Source organism: Megalops cyprinoides, chromosome 3, assembly GCF_013368585.1.
Source record: "Megalops cyprinoides isolate fMegCyp1 chromosome 3, fMegCyp1.pri, whole genome shotgun sequence".
Lineage (NCBI taxonomy): Eukaryota > Metazoa > Chordata > Actinopteri > Elopiformes > Megalopidae > Megalops > Megalops cyprinoides.
In genome coordinates, this window is record NC_050585.1 from 6,333,591 (window position 1) to 6,349,115 (window position 15,525).

Below are 15,525 nucleotides of genomic sequence, written 5' to 3' on the forward strand. Positions count from 1 at the left end.
CTGTGGGAACGGGAATAATTTCAATTTTAAATCACGTCAACCACAATGCCAAAGACAATATGTAGAAATGTGGATATGTTTGTGATCGTAGTGCCACACAGGAGGGGGTGGGACCCAGCACTGCACTTCAGCGAAATTAATTTTGCCAGGAGGGGCAAATCCAAATATTGAAACCTTACATCTGCATCTATGATGTGGACGATTGCATCACAAATCCATTGGCGCTGCACAGGGAACTGAGGCAAGCTGAGGGTTATTCACAAACCTTACAGTCAGGCTTTTTGCAATGACACAGGCTGACACCATCCTGGTTTACAGCCTTCATAAATTCATAAAACTAGGCTGACGGGGCATCACTGAATATGTCAGACGATTGTGGAATCTGCTCCCCCCCCTTTTTTAATTTGCATATCATTAAGGTGATTCATAACTTGAAATCAGGACGATAAAAAGCACGGAAAACACCACCTACTCAAATGGGGTTTTTAAACAGATGGCGATATTAACTGCGTTCCGCGTAATGATTGCATAATTGTTATTATGATGCACTTGGATAGGGCAAGACTGTTAACGACTGCATTTTCCGTGAGTGATTAATGACTTGCAATAGCATCATTCCAGAATATGCATTTTAATAAAGATCAGCCGGCTGTGTGTGCTCATCTACCACCCCACGGGGTTTGTGGTAACAGTGTGGTATAGTGACAAGAAACATGCACTTGTGGACTAAAGGTCCCTGGTTTGATTCTCCGGTGGAGCACTGCTGCTGCACCCATATAAATATAAATATACATTATATATATATGAACATAAGAGTTTACCAGATATGTATAATATATAAGAAGTTGTCTAGATGTTGCTGCGCCCAGATATATAATATATAAAATGTTGTGTAGATGCAACTGACATACTGCATGGTGTACCTTGCTATGATAGAGAGAGAGCAGCACTCCCAGCCAAAAGAATAATAAATATTTTCTCTATCTTACTAGATTCAGTAGGGTCTATGTGCACTGTGTGGTGATGTGCAGGTCCAGAGAGAGAACACCCCAAGCTCTGGTCCAGGATGTGTGTTCAATGTCCGTATCCTTACCTCAACCACTGCAAGCTATGAAACAAAAACTGATCAGGGACTAGCAAGTCTCACTGATTCTCTCAGTCCTGATTGGCTACACTGTGAAAACTATGAGGCTAAAATGAAATGCACCAGATGATCGCTCTGAAGACAGCCCTTTACAAAAGCAAAATTAAGATATTGCTGACCTTCGGCTGAAGAGAATCACTGTAATTATCTATTTACCTGTAATACAAAGTAAGAAAAGCAGCTGCACCTGAGCCTGTGATGTGTTTCTCCTTGAAAAAAAGACTAACTCATGACCAGGAGTCTGTAGCAATGGGCTTTTGTTTGGGCAAGGATTTCCCGCAATAACTGCTACATCACTGACTCCATGGAAATCTACATTTCCTACATGCTTCTACATTTACGCCAGTGTGAAATGAACCAGTTTTCCCAAATTGGTGTAAGCATGAATAATAAACTACAACCACAGAAAAAGAGAAAATAGATGGCTTTTATATTGTTAATTCTACATCACCTTGCAAGTTCATTTCTGAAGATTATCCCAGACTGCATAAACTAATATTGTTAGAATAAAAAAAATTGGGTTTTTAGCCAAATTACTGAGAACAGAGGTCAGAGGAATTAAGGATGCTCTTTAAACTATGTGAGCACAAATTAATGATCTAAGGGGAGAGCAGTCAAATCTGAAGCCACTGTTCAGTAAACTGATCTTGTACTGTAACATCAAAAGAAATATGCAGTGCTTCAGGCAGAACCTGCGATGGTAATTCTAAAATGATAGTAATGTTAAAGTTAATAACAATGAAGATGGTAGTTCTAAAAAATGCAATAATAAGCAACTTACATAATTGCATTTACACAGCACCCTTCAAATATTTCTTTTAGAGTAATGAAGGGTTACTCTACTGATGAAGGGTTACTAATGTGAAGCACCTACCTGACTGATGCACTGCAGCCATTTCATGCTGGAATTAAACTGATTTTACTTACTAAAACAGAGGTGTGGTTAGATAAACTGACAGTCAGATGGGGAAATCTACCAGGAAACTGGCGGAACACAACTACTCTTAGACATGGGTGCTGACGATCACCCAGAGTCCATGGTGCTGGAATAAATTTACTTAAGAACATAAGAACATTAAAACATAATATGACGAGAACAGGCCATTCGGCCCAACTAAGCTCACCATTACAATTACAGAGAATCCAAAACTGCATCAAGTCTGGACTTGAACACAGCAAGGGTCTCTGCGTCAACTTCGTGACCTAGCAACCTATTCCATGTATTGATAACTCTTTGTGTAAAATAGTATTTCCTTATATGAGTGCAGAACGCACTCTTCACTAGTTTCCATTTATGCCCCCTTGTTCTACAGACTGAATTCACCGCAAAAATGTATTAGTGTTAACCTTATTGAGTCCTTTAAAAAACTGTATTAGATCACCCCTAAGTCTCCTCTTGCTAAGTTCAAATAGGTTAAATAACTCGAGTCTTTCCTCGTAGCTTTTATATTTCATGCCAAGAACTAATTTAGTTGCCCTTCTTTGAACTTTTTCAAGAGCCTCAATCTTTCTTATTGTGCAGTGTCCAGAACATGATTTACATGATTCTATACTGTTGGCTAGACCCCCTACTTTTGTATCATCTGCAAATTTTACTATTTTACTACTAACCTCTTCATCAAGATCATTTATATATATAAGGAATAGCAAAGGCCCCAACACTGCTCCCTGCAGGACTCTACTTTGTACAGGACCCTGCTCTGATATAATTCCTCCCACAGTTACAGTCAGCTTTCTATTAGACAACCAACTTTGAACCCACTCAGTGATAGCTCTTTTAATTCCTGCAGATTTCATTTTCACTATGAGCCTCTCATGCGGCATACTTTGTCAAATGCCTTTTGAAAGTCCAAATAGATAATTTCAAAAGCTTGGTTTGAGACTAAACAGGTTCCTCAAAAAAGTCCAAGAGGTTTGTTAAGCATGACCTCCCTCTGTGAAAAACATGCTGGCTATCATTTAAGATACCATTTTGTTCAAGGAATAATTCCAAATTTTCCCTAATGATGGATTCCAGTAATTTACATGTTACAAGTTAAACTGACGGCCCTATAATTTCCTGGATCAGTCCGGTCACCTTTCTTGTAGATAGGTACTACAGTGCCATGTTTCCAGCCATCTGGTATTTCTCCAGTTTTAGGAGATTGCTTAAAAATAACTGTCAGAGGCTTGTAAACCACTTCCACTAGTTCCCTGAGAATTCTTGGATATATTCCATCGGGGCCTGCTGCCTTATTTGTTTTAAATTTTTGAAGTTTATCTAGTACTTCTGCATCATTTAAATCAATTTCCTCCATAAAACTCTGAGAATTGAATGCACCTGAAGGCATATGTGAAAACACTTCACTAGTGAAACTCTCCACAGTTTAGTGTATCAGCAATAGCTTTGTTATCGTAAACCATAACTCCATCCTTATTTTTTATACCTCTTATTTCATCCTTAACTATCCTTTTTCGACTGTAATATTGAAAAAAGCGTTTAGAGTTGCTCTTTGCATCTAGTGCAATCTGTCTTTTAATTTGATTTGATTAGATTTGATTTTGATTTCAAAATGCCTTTTTTTTTAACTTGAGCTTGCATATTACTGTATTCAATCTTTTTTCTCTCTGAGCTGTCCAACTTGTATTTTCCTTTATAATTTCCTTTTTTGTTTCTGTCCTGTAACGACTTATTCATCCACTGTGGATGCTTCTTTTTCAGCTTCCCTTTTCTCACTTGTGCAATGAATTTATGCTGTACATCCAGAATAATCGTTTTAAATATGCACCACATTTCTTTCACAGTTTTGCCATCTAGAAGAGGTACACAGTTTAGATTTCTTGTATAATCATGCATCTTAATAAAGTCAGCTCATCTAAAGTTGAAAACTCTAGCATTGGAGAATGCAGACTTAACTTGCCAAAAAACTTCAAATGTAACTGTACTATGATCACTTGTTCCAAGTGGCTCAGTACTGCAAATTCTATCAGGATTATTACACAGAAGCAGATCTACAATTGTGTTCTCTCTTGTAGGTTGTTGTAGTCATTTACACCATCTAAAAACTCTTCCTCACATTTACCTTGACCTGACACAGCTTCCCAATTAATTGAAGGGTAACTGAAGTCCCCATACTGTTAATGCTGCTGTCAGAGGCTGGTGGCCTATAACATACTCTGACATTCAGACCCTTTACATTTTCCCCCAATATTTTAATCTATATGTCTTCACTAACACCAAGGGGCTCCATTCCTGGAATTTCCTGAATATTAAGATTATCCTTTACATAGAGAGCTACACCCCCTCCTCTTCTATTGGTTCTATCTTTTCTTAGCAGCTTGTATCCCTCTACGTTATACTCATCCCCATCCCCTGCACCAAGCCACGTCTCTGTAATCCCAACAACATCATAATTGCTATTACTCATAACAGCTTCTAGTTCCAAAATTTTATTTTTCATGCTTCTAGCATTTAAATAGAGGAATTTCAGGGTACTGCGTGTGTACTTCCGGTCTTTCCTTTCCACTCCCAGCTGCTCAAAACCACCTCTATTACAGTGTTGCTCTGACTGATTTGCAATCATGGTTCCCTCTCTACTAATAAAATACTTAGCCATGGTGTGTTCTATTCTGGCAGTCTGTCTATCCCTACCCATCTCACTGTATAACCTCCCTGTCCCCCACGCCCTACTTTAAATGACCTTCTGCTACCCTAAGCATACGCTGGCCCAATGCAGCTGTACCCCTCCGATTCAGGTGTAACTCGTCCTGCTTGTACAGGTCACCCCTGTTCCAAAAGGAGTCCCAGTGCCCCATAAACCTGTACCCCTCTTTCCTACACCAGGTTTATAGCAACGTTTTAAATCCCCATATAAAGGCTTGCTTCCCTTGTGGTGGTACCAGTAGAACACCAGAGAAGACTACCGTGGAAGTTCTGCTCCTAATCTTCCCTGCTAGCTCAATAAATTTGTCCTGCAGATCCCTGAACCTACCCTTTCCTATGTCATTGGCTTCAACATCATTAGGGTCTCATAGGCACCTGTTTCAGCATAACACTGTCTGTTCTGCACACAGATACATTTACAGCACCGACACGTCATTCCTGGGATGTGCACACATCACAGATAACAAGTTTAGGTAGCGGGGGGGGGGCGTTTGCCATGTGTATCCATTTGTAGCACTGACAGACAGTTACACCACTAGGGCTGTCTGGAATACCATTTTTTGGGCTCTGGAGCTTCGGTAGTAATCAACAGCGAATATTCGAAGCTTTGGCCGGGGGGGTGGGTGCATGATTTGGGAAGGACTCAGCCAGACATTCTCAGTTCCCGGCTGAGATGGACGGCATAGCACTGCAACACGTGTCTTTCGGTTTAATTAGAGGCATTAATTTTTAAGGATTCTGTTATTCTACTGTATTGTTGTCTGTACAGTCACGCGCCGCTTAACGTCCATTCGGACAACGTCTGTTCGCATATACATCCATAGTCCCATAAGGTTATAATAAAGTTTAAAAACCCAATCGCAGAACGAGACGTAGCGGACGTAACCGGACGCAGTGAAGGCAACGCTTCCCGCACACAACATGTGTATCTCATGTCTCATGGAAATAGTGATTTCGATACCAGGTGTATAAGGGTACAGTACATAGTATAAGCCTACCATATACTGTATATAGTATGGTGTTCGCACAATGTCCAAATCACATAACGTCCTATTTCACAGAACGTATCGTGGATGTTAGGCGACGCGTGGCTGTATTGTTATTTGTTAATAACATTCACAAAAAAAAAACATTTTCCAAAAGCTTTGGTGTGTTTTATGCATGTTTGTAATCCCGAGGGGTTTGGTTGAGCGAGGTCCTACCTATGCACTTTTTATGACATAATAACAGCTTGTGACAATTTTTCTTATCATGGAGAAATTATAGATCTACATAAATTCTCATAATAATAGGGTCTGAAACAGAGACAATGCCTGACAAAGCACTGTGAAAGAGAAGCGCAGAAACAGCATACTAGCTTCGACAAATTTAAGATTTGAGATTTATATTTATAAGATTTATATTTATTTATAATTTCTTTGTCATTTCTCAGTAATCGCATACATTGAAACAAAATTTGTCCTCTGCATTTAACCCATCCTATACACTCATCGGCGTCACTGCTTACGGAGCCGCGGTATTTAAAAATGGTCTCACGCCCCACTGGAAGCAGAGAGAAGCATGACATCATTGCAGCTTGCATCCTCCCAGGGTGACAGACTTAGCTAGGGGTCGGTCGAAACAATTAGACCCTCCGTTCGAGTCCAAAAGCATGAGTTTAGCGATCCTCGCTATATATTTCCACATTTTAACAGTGCAATTAGTGCAAGTATAAATATAGTACAAGAATGTGCTGACAAAACGTATTTTGTAGTTCGCCTTTATTGCCTACATTTAGCAAAAAAAACCCGAATATCCGAATCCCAAAATTGAAAACCGAATACCTACCCAAAGAACGAATATGCAAATAGTCAAATATTCAGGTCCAGCCCTATACACCATTGCTCCTTATCTAAAAAAAATACATGAGAAAATCTCAGTATCACCTTTGGCCCTGCTTTGGAGTGAGCAAACATCCTTACTGTTAAGAGGAAAGAATAAAACTGCCAGAAGGTGGTTTAGGCTGCTACTGTTTTAGCATAACAGTTCAGCTCATTCTACATGACAATTTTACTTAACGTACTGTGCCTTTTTTCTGCTACGGTTTTACCATTAGTCACACTAGGAAGCCAGTGTTATCTAGTTAGGCCACTCTGACTGGACCACAATATAATGCATGGTACTCCTTCCCCATGGTTGCTGCACTAAAATTCTTGCCTCACTCAGTGACTCACTGATTTGCAAGTACTGTGTAACTGAGGATTGTAAAACAAGAACACGGCAAGCAAACTGAGAGGAAAAGTGGAATACAAATGTGAAAAACACCAAGAAATTAGAGAGCATTTTTTCCTGCTTATACATTTACACTGGATGCCCCTATACAGTTAATTATGTAATTACGTAATATATGATCTGTGTAGAAGTTCATGAAATAATAACACTAACAATCCTTTTTGGTATAAACACATTACAAAATACAATATCCACAGACAACATATCATGGACTACTATAGCCCTAGATTCAGCCATCAATTACAATAATTTAAAAAACATATGAGCTCAATGACGGTTATTATCTTAGACCTACAAAGGTTTCATATTGACACTTTTGTGATGATAGCAGTAACTAGCCTTCCATATGATCATAAGGATTGAAAATGGCATTCTGTAACACGCAAGGACGTAGCTGGCCTAAAGATACTCACAGGGGAATGCATTTACATATTTTAAGAAGTTTCTGAGCCCTTTTCCTTCGATGCCACTTAAGTACCACAGAATTCTCCACTGAACACAGGAAATAAGTTATATTTAGAGTAGCGTAAAAGGAAGTTCATAAAACAGCAAGTAAAAAATGAAAATCAACAGCTGATTAGGTAACAAACAAGGGGCTGGCAGAGAGGCTAATCAGTCATCCAGCAGACGAAGGCAGCTTTGGGTCAGTCAAACTCCTGGCACTGGTTTGAAATGACATAAGCCTGTTCCACATTAAAATGTAATAACTCGTTAATACTAATACATCTAATAATAAGTCACAATAATACAACCTTGTCCAATGTCATGCCACCCCATAGCTGACACTTCTGCCGTCATGATTACGGGGCTGTGAAAGTGAGGCCAAACCAGCCAGAGTCCGAGCAGTTCATTAATATTCAGTGCACCTGAATGGCTCTGCATTTGCTATGACGCTTCAGGCAGCAGCATTAGAGGAAACGTTAATTATTCAGACAAAACCTGCAATCCAAGGCATTGCAGTGCTGCAGTGTACAATAGGCAAAATGGCAATGTTCCCAGTGACATTGAAAGGCAGGTTACAATATGTATGGTGCCACTGTCACTCTACGAATTTCAGTCTGTGACTACTGTACAGCATTGTTCCAAGAAAACTCTTGGCTACAACTGCAGGAAGCAGCATGATGACTGTGTCTCTCAATTACTCATTCACTGACGGTACTTTATGTTCGATCTTGGTTTTATCCAATGCAGGGCCGAACAATACGAGATGCTTCTATGCTTGCAAAAGGTGGGCAATCACGTTCCCCCATCTGTTTCCAGCACCCTAATGAAATGCCAACCTGACTGCCCGATAACTTGGCACACATTTCTAGCTCTAGTAAGAGTGTTAGAAATGACCTGGGATCTTTTTTTTTTCCCCCCCAACGCAGAAGGAACCACTTCAGACTTCAAAGATGACACGTTGTGCAGAAGACAGAATTCACGAAAAACTAATTTCATACAAATTACTTCCAGCTAAGTCTCACGCATATACACTCGCAATGTGTGTGCAGTATGAGTGTGTGGCTCCCTCAGCAGAGAATATCAATGGAGATGACCTGCCACTAGAGGGCAAAAAGGCAAGCTGTCACAGCAGTTTAACACTCCCTGTTCATCTTTTTTTTTATTCTAAAAGAATGTAACTTGATCCTACCTGATGGCTGCAAATAGAACACCAGATAAAGCATGCTGTGCACTTTGGAGGCCCTCCCCTCCCCCACGTTAGCATGCTATGGCCAATCCCCAAGAGTGATGATCCCAGCACTGAGTGCATGTCTGCCACAACACAGAAATGACTAATATGGGCTGAGTACCAGGAAGTAGCTGCAATCCCACGCAAGATGAATGCATGTTAAAGCCTCAAAGCTCAGAAGGGGATTCCAGGTATTAGTTCCACAAATACCCATTAAAACAAGTGTAGTGTGGTTCAACAACTTTTTAGGGGGCTTGATCTAGTAGCTTCCCTCCTATGGGCTCTTAACCTTGATTCAGCGTGTTTCAGACAAACAGCAGGTACAACCATAAGGGAAACTAATTTTTCCATAAGAATTTAGTAGGAATGACTCAGATAACAGCTGTCACAAAACCACTTACAGCAAGTCACATATTTCCATACAGTAAGATAACATCATATCTAATGTATTTTTGTGTTGGAGAGCAACAGCTTAATTTCTTTAGACATTATATCCACTGTTGTCCACTGAGTGTTCTCCTAGACAACATTCCAAAACAGATGATTGTGATGGTCTCAACAACCTACGACAATTACTGCTAGCCTCCCTTTCCATCACTGAATGAGTAAATTCAAATTCAGTATCAATGTTCACTGTAAGTAGGCTAAGACCAAACTTAGACATGGCTAGGGCAACCCCACCCAAGAGAAAGCAATAAGGAGGTGGGCTGACTTTCGCGGGGAGCAATCAGTTCATTATCTAGCTGTGAGGATTTCATTGTTCCATGACCCACTTATGCCATTCAATCAAGCTAAGCTTTGTTAACGTTGTAAGATTTTTTAAAGACCTTCAATTGAAGAGCTTTTATACAGACAGAGACCTCACAAGCTTGATCAAATATGTTAAGTCCACCTGCAAATATGACAAACAGCTTTCAGTCTTACACTCAGGAGTTTGATAATGTGAAGTGACTTCACAGCATAACAAGTGCAATTATTGGACGTTAGACTTTGTTCCTGTAATCGCTTAAGTATGATACCATGTGATAACCAGGCCATAATGTTCAAGTTGAAAGGCAACTTTATGGCACAAATGAAAAAGTAACTGAATTGCTGATGTTCTTTTCACGTCTGAAGTTCACAAAACTTTCCAGGGAAAAGTTCAGCCAAAAGACAAGATACCATAAACATTTCTGAATGTTTCAGTTTACCAAAATAGCTTTAATAAATGACATCATATTCAGAAGCAATTTCATAGATCCAGGGAGGCTAAGTTAAATAAACCAGAGAGCTCTGCAAGGACACCAAAGCAAACCAAGGTGTGACCCAAAGAGACACTGTAGGCACTACCCAGCTTTCTGTCTCTATAGGACAAATCACAGTATGTTTTGTGAACTGACATGCACTTATTTAGACATCTACCCTGGTAACTGCTTCTTGCTTAAGTCATAGTTTGAGGTAACAGGGAGCGGCTAGCCAGTGTACGACAGCCGGCGCCGCCTGTGAACCCAGCCCAAGTTAAAGGCACTGGAGGAGGGGGAGAAAGGAGACTGTATCAAGCGTACAATTCAAAAACGGGAGATGGGAGACTATTTTTGGACCAAAGGAAACTCCGACAAGTGCTCGGTCATACCGAAATGCCAAAAGCTTTTGTCACTTTCCTCCTCTTCAGCTCCTGCTGGTTTCCACCTACATAAACAGCCAACAGTGCAGTGGGCCAGTCAAGGAGCCTCGTAATGAACACAAAGGGGACCAGTGAGACGCTGTATGCTAACCCCTTCTATCAGCTGTGAATTTCAGACATGCCCTTTAACTAGACAAACTCTGAGCGCTGTTTCTTATTTTGGAGCCAAAGCTAAAAATAGCTCCTCACAGGAAATTAGCTGTACGGGTCTCTCGCCACAAAAGCAAGAGCCTGTATGCTAATAAGCAGTGGGGACTGAGCGGTTCTTGATGTGGTGAGGCCCATCGTCTCCCTCAGCCGGCGCTGGTACTCCAGACCTCTGAGGATGGCCCAGAAACACAGCAGACTGAACGAGAATAACCTCATATTACTGCGTGCGCACAGTACTGCTGTCCCAAATGCCAGAAAAACAGATAAAAAAAAACTACACCAAGATTGTAACAAAATAGGTCTCATTTTACATCCAATATAAAACAGGAACCTGCCTTCATGAGCAAAGGGCAATGGTCATGTTTGAACAGCCTACTAAACGCAAGCCAATCAAACTACCGGAAAAAAATGAGTCAATTCAACGGCAAATTCCTATTATCATGGAAATTGCTCACCTGGGTGAGAAAGCCAGTGTTGTACAGTTTATAAGGACCCCGATACACTAAATGATATTTCTATGTGGGCAGAACTGCCACTTGATGGAAAGGCCCTCTTTAATGAGGGAGACAGAAAGAACACCTAATGGTATGCTGTCATTGTATTCAAAATGACAAGCAGGGCTCTCCCACTCATTTGACATTTTCCAAAGTAGAGGTTAAATAAATGAAACAATTAACAAAACCTGCCCATTTTTCTTCACGTATTTTCACTCATCTGAAATCCAGGGCATTTCAAGTTTTTCATGCATCTAACAAATAATTGTACATGAGCACATGAGCTATTTCTAACACTGACAGTCACATTTTACATCCTGTAGCTGTGACCGTAAACTATGTCTAATAAGGGAAAATGGCCATTTTGAGCTTCCCTTTTTACAGTATGTAGTATACCTTACCATTCTTTGGAAAACTGATGTTACAAATAAAGTTTCAGATACTCTTGGGTAACCACACATCCACTGTACAACTGTTTTGGACCTCTGAAGTTCATAAGAACACGTCATTTGAACCTGTAGTGGAACAGTGACTGCAATGATAACCAAAATGAAATATTTCTGTACAACAGACCCGTGTATCACTAACCTTAAGAGATCACCTCCGTTCTCAACATCAAGTGGCATATCAGAGAATCTGTTTTTTTTTTATACACAAAGTGTACACTTTCTCTGTACTCTGCATGGTATTACACTGCACTTCCAAATATTTTATTTTGATCACTGGGTTAAGAGACAGAAGTAATAGAAAGGAAACCTCCAAGTTTTTTCCTGATTGCGCCACTTCATAGCACTAAATCTGCTTTCAGTTCCGTAGGCATGCTGTGGGCCAACTCTACCGACTTCCTGTACATATTGGAAAGCCAGACTTATCAGTAGTCTTAAGCTGTCAAATACAAGGCACAGTAAACTGCTGCTGTCTACTGAGAATTATACTGAAGGACCCAGACAGCACCTGGCTGAAGTTGGAGCTTTATTCCCACGCTTTACATGTTTGAGAATCTTAGTGTACTGGCAGAAGACCAAAAACACAATCTCCTAAGAAGGCTCACGCCATTCAGAAACACACAAGTACAGTTTACCAACACAAACACCATAATTAGCCACAAGTTAGTAAGTTATCCTGGAGGTATTTCAAAGAACTGACTTTGGGAAACCCCTGGGTGAACTGATCCAAAATTGCTCTCAACTGCCACAGAGAGATGATCCTTTAAAATCCAACAAACTCTCATCACAATGAGCTTTGCACATATCTCCACCCTCCTTCAATGGCCCACAGCAATTCCTGAGTGTAGAACCTGCTTAATAGAATTAAACATTTATTTGTTACAGACATGTTACTCTCCACCCACTGTTCTCCCTTTTAAACTGCTTAATAATTTCATATTTTATCAAATGCTTGGAATATCATGCCACATGGTTTGATGACCAGTTTTCAGTAATGCTGCTTTCAAAATAGATATATGCCAACAAAAAAGACACCTCTTTGATGATTAACTTGAATTCAAATATTACATATTCTCTTGTGTTGTTCCATGGAATATGAAATCAGAAAGCGGTTAAAAATTGAACACTGAATGGAAAAAAGAGGAAAAGCAGGCCATTGTAATCAGCATGGCAATGTTTCTAAAGTTTCTCACAACACACGTCTAGCAAAGTTTGCTAATAGTCATTTTTACATCACTTCTTTAGTAGGGCTGGTCATTTTATTGGTTCTGACCAGCTGCACTCAGATCCAGAGTGTGGTTAGACTGTTTGCAGCCACCGTGGCCATACAAAACATCTGGTATATCATTAGTTGCCTTATATCTGCATGCAGTGCTCTCACTCACGTTAGTCCAATGTGATCTGGTCCATGTAAAATGCACTTAATCTTAGCCTGGAATGTTTTTCACTGGTAATTATATGCTCATCCATGTCATTGTTTAGATTCTGTGTGAAGTACTAGAGATTTACATTATAAGGCTTGCACACTATGTTTCCTACTCCAAGGACTTATTTATTGTTTAAAGGCAAGAAACATTTATTCCATGGTGGTTTGGTCCATAGGTTTTGATCAGTGTGGCAAGCATGAATGATTCTTTTATCAAGATTCTTGTAAGTAGAGTGCTCTGAACGTGACACAATGACCTGCTTCTGGGAAGCACTTTAAGGTCATGAAGCTAATAATATTGATATAGAGTACATTACAATGTGAACTTTGTATATTTTTGGAGTGTAAATCTGTGGCATCTCCAAATTAAAGAGAATTTCAACCCTTCAACTTCTCTTACATGTGTACAAGAGGCCTACAGAATCAGACATGAATGTAGGATACTTTATTGTTTAGAGATAGTCATCAATGAAGACGTGAAAGGATCAACGTAAATGCTTGGACTTTCACATTGCAGATATCTGCAAAATAACAAGGCAAGTTGACAGTTACTGTACCTCAGCTCATAGCTAAACGCTAAAGAGGATGACGCGTCCATCGGATATTTTTGTATAGTGACACGTCGAAATGTATCACAAGACCGGCGATCTTTGCTCAAGTCCGAAGCTGGACAATTTCACCTACAATACTTAGTGAGCAGAGAACTGCGGCATGTTCTTTTCTTTTACCGTTATAAACACTGGCACCAACAGCTTATTGAAAGTTACAAAATACCATGTCAATTATCTAGTCCTACACAGACCCTAAGCCTGCACAACGAAAAGACCACAGGCAGTGAAGTCACTGTGACAAACTAACAGAATAGCTAACGTTTGCTACTGAACTGTTAAAATAAATAAACCACCAGGAGCTTGGATAACTCAAACCGTGAATATGAAATAATCAATGTCAATAAAAATGTCCATGGACGATGAAGCGTTACTTTACAAACAGAAATGCTACCATTTACTTTGTAATGATATTTCAGAAAATGACTAACGGAAATGAATTTGCAAGTGGGCATCTGTGAATGTTTTTGTAAAATAATAATTAATACGTGTGGTACTTTACAGGAATCCAGTCAATCAAGTTGTCTGCTTGTCTTGCTACATTTAAGTTATTCGATAAGGCGACCCTATTCCATTTGACACAACATAATACAAACGTGCTTTTTATGTAACTGCGAAACGATATAGGTAGCAAATCTATCTGGCACTGGGTGATTAAATAATACAAGTGTTTGTACTTAGGCCTCAGCCCCGTCCCATCAACGTCCTTACACAAGTGAGGACTGTCACGCAAAGGGTAACAGAAAACGTTACTATGCAACAAAACCGTTGACAGTGTTGATACTTACAATCCAAATGTTTCTTTTTTGGCCCCATTATTTCGTGCGTGGTCGCCTTGCATACAGTTTTGGACACCGCAGAACCAGTTACACTGTGTTGAGCTGCAGTTATCCTATCCGTAATGCTTTGTCCAGACATCTTCGCAGATTTGCACAAAGAATGAAATGCAGGGTATATCTTCCAAATTCAATGGAATTGGGATTGCCCTCGGGGGCTTCCACGGTTCCGCCACCTGACACAAAATAGAGAGCAAAGAAAGAAAAAAAAAATAAGACCGGCCGTAACGCTACACGCGCAAAAAAAAAAAAAAAAAAAAAAAAACCCAACAGTATAAAAAGCAATTTAGCTAGTATCCACAGATCGGTCCTAGAAACCCCGATGTAGATAATGTAAATGCTTACTGGACGTTGATCTGAAAGAAAGATGGAAATCCAGTCTTTTTTATTTTAAGGTCTTCTCTTTCTCTTACCCTCACCCTATACCACACACTCTCACTCTCTCCCCCCCTCTCTCGCTCCCTTCCCTTCTGTGTCTCCTATCTTTTTTTCGCCTCCCCCTGCTGGGTTTAAATGGACTGGAGGCTTGCAGGAAAATGGCGGGTCTGTTTCCTCCTCTCACTGGAGCCTCCCAAGGTTTATGGGGAAACTGTAGCGTTGACTGTCTGGGTTGTAAGCGCTGCACGTCAGAGTCGCACCGCCATTGTGGCTCAAAAGCAGTTTCAATCGAACACAGCTTTCGACGTGGGTATCAGAGCCAATATGGAAAGACGAATTCGGCAGTCACCCAGTTACCGCTTCACGTTCCGGAGAACTTCGGGCTGCTGGATGGTAGCGTTTCACTTGACATACCGTGTCCAACCAAACGAACGTGATGAATTTCGCGATAAGCTTTGACACCGACGCTACAATGTAGCGGTGCAGGAATGTTGGGGAGAGATCAAAAATATTGAATGTAGCGGAACAGGAATCATTTGCGGTAAAAAAAAAAAACGCGCTGTGTTTACAATTAGCACAGATCACGGAAAGTGCAATTCTGACAGATGTGTCAGCGTGAAACAGCCGTGCTACGCACCACAGTATATTTTAATACATGCCACTTTTCTATATGCTCATAACAATTTTAGAACCGGCTACGAACACAAAGAGATTTAACTTATGGTTAACATAATTAAGTACGTTTGAGAAAGGAACAGAATAATTGCGAACATTATTAACTGATAGTATACTAG

General features: G+C 40.2%; 1 protein-coding gene across 20 annotated transcripts in view; it reads right to left on the reverse strand.

The window, feature by feature from the left end:
• Nucleotides 1-15,091, reverse strand: part of picalma (phosphatidylinositol binding clathrin assembly protein a) — a 54,136-nt gene extending 39,045 nt beyond the window's left edge. For 6 of the 20 annotated variants that reach the window (XM_036525145.1, XM_036525146.1, XM_036525149.1 and 3 more), the window contains exons 1-2: nucleotides 14,699-15,091; nucleotides 14,306-14,529 (exon numbers count right to left, since the gene is read on the reverse strand). In XM_036525145.1, coding sequence (XP_036381038.1) covers nucleotides 14,306-14,435 — 130 coding nt within the window. In that variant the 5' untranslated portion in view covers nucleotides 14,436-14,529; nucleotides 14,699-15,091. Of the gene's footprint in view, nucleotides 1-14,305 lie in introns of all 20 variants that reach the window. The other 14 variants (XM_036525157.1, XM_036525158.1, XM_036525156.1 and 11 more) reach the window with 5 other exon arrangements.
• Nucleotides 15,092-15,525: the final 434 nt, after the last annotated feature.